Source organism: Staurois parvus, unplaced genomic scaffold, assembly GCF_062004578.1.
Source record: "Staurois parvus isolate SC_StPar_1 unplaced genomic scaffold, SC_StPar_1.0 ptg003642l, whole genome shotgun sequence".
Classification (NCBI taxonomy): domain Eukaryota; kingdom Metazoa; phylum Chordata; class Amphibia; order Anura; family Ranidae; genus Staurois; species Staurois parvus.
In genome coordinates, this window is record NW_028321438.1 from 61,045 (window position 1) to 73,431 (window position 12,387).

The window sequence follows — 12,387 nt, forward strand, 5'->3', positions numbered from 1 at the left end:
GTTTCACAGTTGGGACGGTGTTCTTGGGGTCATAGGCAGCATTCCTCCTCCTGCAAACACGGCGAGTTGAGTTGATGACAAAGAGCTGGATTTTGGTCTCCTCTGACCACAACACTTCCCACCAGTCCTCCTCGGCATCATTCAGATGTTCAGTGGCAGACTTCAGACGGGCCTGGACATGGGCTTTCTTGAGCAGAGGGACCGTGCGGGGGCACTGCAGGATTTCAGTCCTTGTCGGCGTAGTGTGTTACCAATTGTTTTCTTGGTGACTGTGGTCCCAGCTGCCTGGAGATCATTGACAAGATCCTCACGTGTAGTTCTGGGATGATTCCTCACTGTTCTCATGATCATTGACACTCCACGAGGTGAGATCTTGCATGGTGCACCAGACCTAGGGAGACTGACACTTGTTTTGTGTTTCTTCCATTTGTGAATGATTGCACCAACTGTTGTCACCTTCTCACCAAGCTGCTTGGCCATAGTTTGGTAGCCCAGTCCAGCCTTGTGTAGGTCTACCATCTTGTCCCTGACATCCTTGGACAGCTCTTTGGTCTTTGCCATGGTGGAGAGTTTGGAATCTGATGGTTTGATGGCTCCTGTGGACAGGTGTCTTTTATACAGGGAACACAATGAGATTAGCAGCACTCCCTTTAAGAGACTGCTTCTAATCTCAGCTTGTTACCTGTATGAGAGACACCTGGGAGCCAGAAATCCTGCTGAATGATAGGGGATCAAATCCTTCTTTCCTTCACTGTAAGTATAAAGGTTACTTTAAGAACTGCATTGTTTTCTTATCGCTGTCACCAGTCCCCTATGCTGACTTTTCCCTGCCCCAGTCCTCTTTTCCCCACACCAGTCCTGTGTGCTGACTTTTCCCCAACCCAGTCCTGTGTGCTGACTTTTCCCTGCCCCAGTCCTCTTTTCCCCACCCCAGTCCTGTGTGCTGACTTTTCCCTGCCCCAGTCCCCTTTTCCCCACCCCAATCCTGTGTGCTGACTTTTCCCCAACCCAGTCCTGTGTGCTGACTTTTCCCCACCCCAGTCCTGTGTGCTGACTTTTCCCCACCCCAGTCCTGTGTGCTGACTTTTCCCCGCCCCAGTCCTGTGTGCTGACTTTTCCCCGCCCCAGTCCCCTTTTCCCCACCCCAATCCTGTGTGCTGACTTTTCCCCAACCCAGTCCTGTGTGCTGACTTTTCCCTGCCCCAGACCTCTTTTCCCCAACCCAGTCCTGTGTGCTGACTTTTCCCTGCCCCAGTCCCCTTTTCCCCAACCCAGTCCTGTGTACTGACTTTTCCCCGCCCCAGTCCTGTGTGCTGACTTTTCACTGCCCCAGTCCCCTTTTCCCCACCCCAGTCCTGTGTGCTGACTTTTCCCTGCCCCAGTCCCCTTTTCCCCACCCCAGTCCCGTGTGCTGACTTTCCCCCGCCCCAGTCCTGTGTGCTGACTTTTCCCTGCCCCAGTCCCCTTTTCCCCACCCCAGTCCTGTGTGCTGACTTTTCCCTGCCCCAGACCTCTTTTCCCCAACCCAGTCCTGTGTGCTGACTTTTCCCTGCCCCAGTCCCCTTTTCCCCGCCCCAGTCCTGTGTGCTGACTTTTCCCCGCCCCAGTCCTGTGTGCTGACTTTTCCCTGCCCCAGTCCCCTTTTCCCCACCCCAGTCCTGTGTGCTGACTTTTCCCTGCCCCAGTCCCCTTTTCCCCACCCCAGTCCCGTGTGCTGACTTTTCCCCACCCCAGTCCCGTGTGCTGACTTTCCCCCGCCCCAGTCCCGTGTGCTGCCTTTCCCCCGCCCCAGTCCCGTGTGCTGACTTTCCCCCGCCCCAGTCCCGTGTGCTGACTTTTCCCCGCCCCAGTCCTGTGTGCTGACTTTTCCCCACCCCAGTCCTGTGTGCTGACTTTTCCCTGCCCCAGTCCCCTTTTCCCCACCCCAGTCCCGTGTGCTGACTTTTCCCCGCCCCAGTCCCGTGTGCTGACTTTCCCCCGCCCCAGTCCCGTGTGCTGACTTTCCCCCGCCCCAGTCCCGTGTGCTGACTTTTCCCCGGCTCTTTGGCCGGCTGACTTCCATTGTCTCGGTGTTTGCGGTGGTTTGGTGACTTTCCCGGATATAAGAGGTTAAGCCGACTTCAGGACTTCAGGACTTTGTCTGATGTTTGTTTAGCTGGTTGTGCCTCCCGGGAGGTTCCACGTATCCCGATGTGTATTCTGCGTCTGACAGGTGCTGACATCGCTGCCAACACCGGAATATCGCCAGCTACCAATACATCGCTGGAGCTGCACCGACCCCCCCAGGCCGGGTCCACAATCCCAGAACATCCCAGAAAGTGGACATGTGAGTGTCGGGGACACCAGACCCCCCAAAGACTGCCGATATTATCCAACATGGCGCCTCAATGGAGAGTCCAGGAGACCCTTCTCAGCTGCCTCCTCCTCTGCCAGGTACTGCGCCTCGGTATATGTCAGAGCTACATACATGTATAATAATAGTGTGTGACTGCGGGGGAGGGGGCATTAGAGTGTCAGCTCCTCTGTACAGAGACTGATGGGACTGTGGGGGAGGGGACATTAGAGTGTAAGCTCCTCTGTACAGAGACTGATGGGACTGTGGGGGAGGGGACATTAGAGTGTAAGCTCCTCTGTACAGAGACTGATGTGACTGTGGGGGAGGGGACATTAGAGTGTAAGCTCCTCTGGTACAGAGACTGTGGGGGAGGGGACATTAGAGCGTCAGCTCCTCTGTACAGAGACTGATGGGACTGTGGGGGGAGGGGACATTAGAGTGTCAGCTCCTGTGTACAGAGACTGTGGGGGAGGGGACATTAGAGTGTCAGCTCCTCTGTACAGAGACTGATGGGACTGTGGGGGAGGGGACATTAGAGTGTAAGCTCCTCTGTACAGAGACTGATGTGACTGTGGGGGAGGGGGCATTAGAGTGTCAGCTCCTCTGTACAGAGACTGATGGGACTGTGGGGGGAGGGACATTAGAGTGTAAGCTCCTCTGTACAGAGACTGATGGGACTGTGGGGGAGGGGACATTAGAGTGTAAGCTCCTCTGGTACAGAGACTGATGGGACTGTGGGGGAGGGGACATTAGAGTGTCAGCTCCTCTGTACAGAGACTGATGTGACTGTGGGGGAGGGGACATTAGAGTGTAAGCTCCTCTGGTACAGAGACTGTGGGGGAGGGGACATTAGAGCGTCAGCTCCTCTGTACAGAGACTGATGGGACTGTGGGGGGAGGGGACATTAGAGTGTAAGCTCCTCTGTACAGAGACTGATGTGACTGTGGGGGAGGGGACATTAGAGTGTAAGCTCCTCTGGTACAGAGACTGTGGGGGAGGGGACATTAGAGTGTCAGCTCCTCTGTACAGAGACTGATGTGACTGTGGGGGAGGGGACATTAGAGTGTAAGCTCCTCTGTACAGAGACTGATGGGACTGTGGGGGGGAGGGGACATTAGAGTGTAAGCTCCTCTGTACAGAGACTGATGTGACTGTGGGGGAGGGGACATTAGAGTGTAAGCTCCTCTGTACAGAGACTGATGTGACTGTGGGGGAGGGGACATTAGAGTGTAAGCTCCTCTGGTACAGAGACTGTGGGGGAGGGGACATTAGAGCGTCAGCTCCTCTGTACAGAGACTGATGGGACTGTGGGGGGAGGGGACATTAGAGTGTCAGCTCCTGTGTACAGAGACTGTGGGGGAGGGGACATTAGAGTGTCAGCTCCTCTGTACAGAGACTGATGGGACTGTGGGGGAGGGGACATTAGAGTGTAAGCTCCTCTGTACAGAGACTGATGTGACTGTGGGGGAGGGGGCATTAGAGTGTCAGCTCCTCTGTACAGAGACTGATGGGACTGTGGGGGGAGGGACATTAGAGTGTAAGCTCCTCTGTACAGAGACTGATGGGACTGTGGGGGAGGGGACATTAGAGTGTAAGCTCCTCTGGTACAGAGACTGATGGGACTGTGGGGGAGGGGACATTAGAGTGTCAGCTCCTCTGTACAGAGACTGATGTGACTGTGGGGGAGGGGACATTAGAGTGTAAGCTCCTCTGGTACAGAGACTGTGGGGGAGGGGACATTAGAGCGTCAGCTCCTCTGTACAGAGACTGATGGGACTGTGGGGGGAGGGGACATTAGAGTGTAAGCTCCTCTGTACAGAGACTGATGTGACTGTGGGGGAGGGGACATTAGAGTGTAAGCTCCTCTGGTACAGAGACTGTGGGGGAGGGGACATTAGAGTGTCAGCTCCTCTGTACAGAGACTGATGTGACTGTGGGGGAGGGGACATTAGAGTGTAAGCTCCTCTGTACAGAGACTGATGGGACTGTGGGGGGGAGGGGACATTAGAGTGTAAGCTCCTCTGTACAGAGACTGATGTGACTGTGGGGGGGAGGGGACATTAGAGTGTAAGCTCCTCTGTACAGAGACTGATGTGACTGTGGGGGAGGGGACATTAGAGTGTAAGCTCCTCTGTACAGAGACTGATGGGACTGTGGGGGAGGGGACATTAGAGTGTAAGCTCCTCTGGTACAGAGACTGTGGGGGAGGGGACATTAGAGCGTCAGCTCCTCTGTACAGAGACTGATAGGACTGTGGGGGAGGGGACATTAGAGTGTAAGCTCCTCTGTACAGAGACTGATGGTACTGTGGGGGAGGGGACATTAGAGTGTAAGCTCCTCTGGTACAGAGACTGATAGGACTGTGGGGGAGGGGACATTAGAGTGTAAGCTCCTCTGTACAGAGACTGATGGTACTGTGGGGGAGGGGACATTACAGTGTCAGCTCCTCTGTACAGAGACTGATGGGACTGCGGGGGAGGGGACATTAGAGTGTAAGCTCCTCTGGTGCAGAGACTGATGTGACTGTGGGGGAGGGGACATTAGAGTGTCAGCTCCTCTGGTACAGAGACTGTGGGGGAGGGGGCATTAGAGTGTCAGCTCCTCTGGTACAGAGACTGTGGGGGAGGGGACATTAGAGCGTCAGCTCCTCTGGTACAGAGACTGATGTGACTGTGGGGGAAGGGACATTAGAGTGTCAGCTCCTCTGGTACAGAGACTGTGGGGGAGGGGGCATTAGAGTGTCAGCTCCTCTGGTACTGATAGAACCTCTCTCTTTGTCTAGTCCTGTTGGATGCAGTCCATGACATCAGAGACCTCAGCCCCGACTCCCACCAAGTCTTACGTTGAGTTCTTGGACCCGCCGAGGATCTTGTTGGACACTTCGGTGGTAGAAGTTCTGTATCAGTGCCAGCGGGACCAGGTGGTCCATGTGGATGTTCTGGCATCTTCCATTACCAAGCCTCTGGTTGGCATATATAAAAGACGTTGGGCTTGCCGGCCGGACGGTACGGAGAAGATTCGGGAGATCCGGCTACATTTCCCCGATCAGATGGTCTACAGAGAAGATTGGATCCTCCGCCGGCCCATCTATGTGACCAACGTTCTCCTCAGAGCCTGGATCTCAGATTATCCCATTGACTTCAATGTGCCGGATAGATTCTCCTACCGGAATGGAGAGGCCAAGATTGTCCACCGAATGGAGATCCTGACACCGAAGAATCGGCCCAACAAAGACCACCGGAGATGTCCACAATGGGGCCACGATCTACTGTGGAGGGTCAGGATGGCAAAAGTACCACAGTGCCCAGAGGAGCAAGGTGATGTCTGCAGGCCGTTCTCACCACCTCTGTATTACAGCTCTAGGACCACCCGAGACACTCTGTATTACCACATCCAGGACCACCCGAGTCACTCTCTATGTTACCACATCTAGGACCACCCGAGTCACTCTCTGTATTACCACATCTAGGACTACCCGAGTCACTCTCTGTATTACATCAACCAGGACCACCCGAGTCACTCTCTGTATTACCACATCTAGGACTACCCGAGTCACTCTCTGTATTACCACATCTAGGACTGCCCGAGTCACTCTCTGTATTACATCAACCAGGACCACCCGAGTCACTCTCTGTATTACCACATCTAGGACTACCCGAGTCAATCTCTGTATTACCACATCTAGGACTACCCGAATCACTCTGTATTACAGCTCTAGGACCACCCGAGACACTCTGTATTACCACCATCCAGGACCACCCGAGTCACTCTCTGTATTACATCATCCAGGACCACCCGAGTCACTCTCTATGTTACCACATCTAGGACCACCCGAGTCACTCTGTGTTACCACATCCAGGACCACCCGAGTCACTCTCTGTATTACCACACCTAGGACCACCCGAGTCACTCTCTGTATTACCACATCCAGGACCACCCGAGTCACTCTCTATATTACCACATCCAGGACCACCCGAGTTACTCTGTATTACAGCTCTAGGACCACCCGAGTCACTCTCTGTATTACCACATCCAGGACCACCCGAGTCACTCTCTATGTTACCACATCTAGGACCACCCGAGTCACTCTGTATTACAGCTCTAGGACCACCCGAGTCACTCTCTGTATTACATCATCCAAGACCACCCGAGTCACTCTCTGTATTACCACATCTAGGACCACCCGAGTCACTCTCTATATTACCACATCCAGGACCACCCGAGTTACTCTGTATTACAGCTCTAGGACCACCCGAGTCACTCTCTGTATTACCACATCCAGGACCACCCGAGTCACTCTCTATGTTACCACATCTAGGACCACCCGAGTCACTCTGTGTTACCACATTCAGGACCACCCGAGTCACTCTCTGTATTACATCATCCAGGACCAACCGAGTCACTCTCTGTATTACCACATCTAGGACTACCCGAGTCACTCTCTGTATTACATCAACCAGGACCACCCGAGTCACTCTCTGTATTACCACATCTAGGACTACCCGAGTCACTCTCTGTATTACCACATCTAGGACTACCCGAATCACTCTGTATTACAGCTCTAGGACCACCCGAGTCACTCTGTATTACAGCTCTAGGACTACCCGAGTCACTCTCTGTATTACCACATCTAGGACTACCCGAGTCACTCTCTGTATTACCACATCGAGGACCACCCGAGTCACTCTCTATTAGAGCTCTAGGACCACCCGAGTCACTCTCTGTATTACAGCTCTAGGACTACCTGAGTCACTCTGTATTACAGCTCTAGGACTACCCGAGTCACTCTCTGTATTACCACTCTAGGACCACCCGAGTCACTCTCTGTATTACCACTCTAGGACCACCCGAGTCACTCTCTGTATTACCACATCTAGGACTACCCGAGTCACTCTCTGTTTTACAGCTCTAGGACCACCCGAGTCACTCTGTGTTACTCCCTGTATTACTCTCTGTATTACTCTCTGTATTACTCCCTGTATTACTCTCTGTATTACTCCCTGTATTACTCTCTGTATTACTCCCTGTATTACTCCCTGTATGACTCTCTGTATTACTCTCTGTATTACTCTCTGTATTACTCCCTGTATTACTCCCTGTATTACTCTCTGTATTACTCTCTGTATTACTACCTGTATTACTCCCTGTATTACTCTCTGTATTACTCCCTGTATTACTCTCTGTATTACTCTCTGTATTACTCTCTGTATGACTCCCTGTATGACTCCCTGTATTACTCCCTGTATTACTCCCTGTATGACTCCCTGTATGACTCCCTGTATTACTCTCTGTATGACTCCCTGTATTACTCCCTGTATTACTCCCTGTATGACTCTCTGTATTACTCCCTGTATTACTCCCTGTATTACTCCCTGTATTACTCTCTGTATTACTCCCTGTATTACTCCCTGTATTACCCCCTGTATTACTCCCTGTATTACTCTCTGTATTACTCTCTGTATTACTCCCTGTATTACTCTCTGTATTACTCCCTGTATTACTCTCTGTATTACTCCCTGTATTACTCCCTGTATTACTCCCTGTATGACTCTCTGTATTACTCTCTGTATTACTCTCTGTATTACTCCCTGTATTACTCCCTGTATTACTCTCTGTATTACTCTCTGTATTACTACCTGTATTACTCCCTGTATTACTCTCTGTATTACTCCCTGTATTACTCTCTGTATTACTCTCTGTATTACTCTCTGTATGACTCCCTGTATGACTCCCTGTATTACTCTCTGTATGACTCCCTGTATTACTCCCTGTATTACTCCCTGTATGACTCCCTGTATGACTCCCTGTATTACTCTCTGTATGACTCCCTGTATTACTCCCTGTATTACTCCCTGTATTACTCTCTGTATTACTCTCTGTATTACTCCCTGTATTACTCCCTGTATTACTCCCTGTATTACTCTCTGTATGACTCCCTGTATTACTCCCTGTATTACTCTCTGTATTACTCCCTGTATTACTCTCTGTATTACTCCCTGTATTACTCTCTGTATTACTCTCTGTATTACTCCCTGTATGACTCCCTGTATTACTCTCTGTATGACTCCCTGTATTACTCCCTGTATTACTCTCTGTATTACTCCCTGTATTACTCTCTGTATGACTCCCTGTATTACTCCCTGTATTACTCTCTGTATTACTCTCTGTATTACTCCCTGTATTACTCCCTGTATTACTCCCTGTATTACTCTCTGTATGACTCCCTGTATTACTCCCTGTATTACTCTCTGTATTACTCCCTGTATTACTCTCTGTATTACTCCCTGTATTACTCTCTGTATTACTCTCTGTATTACTCCCTGTATTACTCCCTGTATTACTCTCTGTATTACTCTCTGTATGGACTCCCTGTATGACTCCCTGTATTACTCCCTGTATTACTCTCTGTATGACTCCCTGTATGACTCTCTGTATTACTCTCTGTATGACTCCCTGTATTACTCCCTGTATTACTCTCTGTATTACTCCCTGTATGACTCTCTGTATTACTCTCTGTATGACTCCCTGTATGACTCCCTGTATTACTCTCTGTATTACTCTCTGTATGACTCCCTGTATGACTCCCTGTATTACTCCCTGTATTACTCTCTGTATGACTCCCTGTATGACTCTCTGTATTACTCCCTGTATTACTCTCTGTATTACTCTCTGTATTACTCTCTGTATTACTCCCTGTATTACTCCCTGTATTACTCCCTGTATTACTCTCTGTATTACTATCTGTATTACTCTCTGTATGACTCCCTGTATTACTCTCTGTATTACTCTCTGTATTACTATCTGTATTACTCTCTGTATGACTCTCTGTATTACTCCCTGTATTACTCTCTGTATTACTCTCTGTATTACTCTCTGTATTACTCCCTGTATTACTCTCTGTATTACTCCCTGTATTACTCTCTGTATTACTCCCTGTATGACTCCCTGTATGACTCCCTGTATTACTCTCTGTATTACTCCCTGTATTACTCCCTGTATTACTCTCTGTATTACTCCCTGTATTACTCCCTGTATTACTCCCTGTATTACTCCCTGTATGACTCTCTGTATTACTCCCTGTATTACTCCCTGTATTACTGTCTGTATTACTCTCTGTATTACTCTCTGTATTACTCTCTGTATTACTCCCTGTATTACTCTCTGTATGACTCCCTGTATTACTCCCTGTATGACTCTCTGTATTACTCCCTGTATTACTCCCTGTATTACTGTCTGTATTACTCTCTGTATTACTCTCTGTATTACTATCTGTATTACTCCCTGTATTACTCCCTGTATTACTCCCTGTATTACTCCCTGTATTACTCCCTGTATTACTCCCTGTATTACTCTCTGTATTACTCCCTGTATTACTCTCTGTATTACTCTCTGTATTACTCTCTGTATTACTCTCTGTATTACTCCCTGTATTACTCCCTGTATTACTCCCTGTATTACTCTCTGTATGACTCTCTGTATTACTCTCTGTATTACTCCCTGTATTACTCCCTGTATTACTCCCTGTATTACTCCCTGTATTACTCTCTGTATTACTCCCTGTATGACTCTCTGTATTACTCCCTGTATTACTCCCTGTATTACTCCCTGTATTACTCCCTGTATTACTCTCTGTATTACTCCCTGTATGACTCTCTGTATTACTCCCTGTATGACTCTCTGTATTACTCTCTGTATGACTCCCTGTATTACTCCCTGTATTACTCTCTGTATTACTCCCTGTATGACTCCCTGTATTACTCTCTGTATTACTCCCTGTATGACTCCCTGTATTACTCCCTGTATTACTCTCTGTATTACTCTCTGTATTACTCTCTGTATTACTCCCTGTATGGCTCCTGATTGGCTGCTGTAGATGTGCGGGGGTGGGGTTGGTGGTATGTAACAGAAGGTCGTTGTTTGTCTGCAGAAGTCGTCCATCTCCTGCCGTTCCTCTATGCTTGTACCGGGGAAGGATTTGGCATTGTGAGGACGCCGGAGCCGTACCGGGAGCGCACGCTGGAGCGCCAGAGGCGGAGCAATGTCATGGCACCGCGGTGAGTACTTACCTCCACCTCCCTGACAACACAGCGGGCTACACAATCTCCCCTCCCCTGGGGATCAGACTGTACATTGTAACTTTGTAGAAGGAGGAGGAGTTATTTCCTCAGTCTCCCCTCCCCCAGTGATCAGACTGTACATTGTAACTTTGTAGAAGGAGGAGGAGTAATTTCCTCAGTCTCCCCTCCCCAGGGGATAAGACTGTACATTGTAACTTTGTAGAAGGAGGAGGAGGAGGTGTGTTCTCGGTCTCCCCTCCCCCAGTGATCAGACTGTACATTGTAACTTTGCAGAAGGAGGAGGAGGTGTGTTCTCGGTCTCCCCTTCCCCAGTGATCAGACTGTACAGGTGTAGCTGGGCCGGCGCGGTCGGAGGGATGAGGTTCGTCCTGACGATTGATCGCTGAGTCACGTTAAGCCGGTGAAAGCCTCGGGATTTTCTCCGCCCGGCATGACTAATCTTCATCAATCCCGCTAATCCTCTCAAATTCCACAAAATGATCGAATTCCAGATAACGAGACGATTGTGACGTCAGTGTGCAGAGGAATGGACGCCGCCCATCGCCCCAGAGATTCATCACGGCACACACAACCCGAGGACGCTGCGGGGAATGGCTGCAACTTGGCTTCCAGCTCTGGGCAGATTTCTGGTGACAAGGTCATTCCAGGAGCTGAGGATTCTGGGAAATGTGCAGAGAGATTCATTGCATGGAATCAGCTTCTACATGGAGGAAAAACATGAGAATGGAGTGCAGAGCGCCGCCTGCTGGGGGGAATAAAGAATACATTGTATCAATAAACAAATGCTAAAAAAAAATAAATACACACAAAATCACAATAAATTCTATGTGGGGGGGGGGGAGAATTCCAAAGCAGGAAGGGGTGGGGGGAGAATTCCAAAGCAGGAAGGGGTGGGGGGGAGAATTCCAAAGCGGGAAGGGGTGGGGGGGAGAATTCCAAAGCAGGAAGGGGTGGGGGGGGAATTCCAAAGCGGGAAGGGGTGGGGGGGAGAATTCCAAAGCAGGAAGGGGTGGGGGGGAGAATTCCAAAGCGGGAAGGGGTGGGGGGGAGAATTCCAAAGCAGGAAGGGGTGGGGGGGGAATTCCAAAGCAGGAAGGGGTGGGGGGGAGAATTCCAAAGCAGGAAGGGGTGGGGGGGGAATTCCAAAGCGGGAAGGGGTGGGGGGGAATTCCAAAGTAGGAAGGGGTGGGGGGGGGAGAATTCCAAAGTGGGAAGGGGTGGGGGGGAATTCCAAAGTAGGAAGGGGTGGGGGGGAGAATTCCAAAGTGGGAAGGGGTGGGGGGCCGAATTCCAAAGCGGGAAGGGGTGGGGGGGAGAATTCCAAAGTGGGAAGGGGTGGGGGGGGGAATTCCAAAGCGGGAAGGTGTGGGGGGGAATTCCAAAGTGGGAAGGGGTGGGGGGGAGAATTCCAAAGCGGGAAGGGGTGGGGGGGAGAATTCCAAAGCGGGAAGGGGTGGGGGGGGGGAATTCCAAAGCGGGAAGGGGTGGGGGGGAGAATTCCAAAGCGGGAAGGGGTGGGGGGGGGGGGAATTCCAAAGTGGGAAGGGGTGGGGGGGAGAATTCCAAAGCGGGAAGGGGTGGGGGGGATAATTCCAAAGCGGGAAGGGGTGGGGGGGGGGAATTCCAAAGCGGGAAGGGGTGGGGGGGTGCAGGATGGGCTTTATAACCATGTTAGAAGGGTGGGATGAAAACGGAGACGACACCCGGAACCTGGCCGGAACTGCCGACTTTCAGGGAGTTTTATTGGCCAATGTACAAACCTCACCCACCCCCACCCCCCTCTGACATGTTTCAGGTCCAGCAGATGTGTCATCGTCAGCGTCTCATTTTATTACATATAATATTTATGTGTTTTTTATGAGGAAACAATGGAATGTAAACAACTGACACGGATGTATCATATGAGGAGTGCAGAGACTGAGGGGTGCAGGGTCATTGTTATTTGTCCATCACACAGATATAGCTGATTGGTGG

The 12,387-nt window shown here is 50.7% G+C and overlaps 1 protein-coding gene across 1 annotated transcript in view; it reads left to right on the plus strand.

Moving 5' to 3' along the window:
• Window positions 1-2,147: 2,147 nt before the first annotated feature.
• LOC149427584 (protein sel-1 homolog 3-like) overlaps window positions 2,148-12,387 on the plus strand; it is a 154,023-nt gene continuing 143,783 nt past the window's right edge. Inside the window, exons 1-3 of the mRNA XM_089667878.1 lie at window positions 2,148-2,433; window positions 5,118-5,652; window positions 10,263-10,389. Of these exons, the coding sequence (XP_089524004.1) occupies window positions 2,191-2,433; window positions 5,118-5,652; window positions 10,263-10,389 (905 nt within the window). The 5' untranslated portion in view covers window positions 2,148-2,190. The remainder of the gene's footprint in view (window positions 2,434-5,117; window positions 5,653-10,262; window positions 10,390-12,387) is intronic.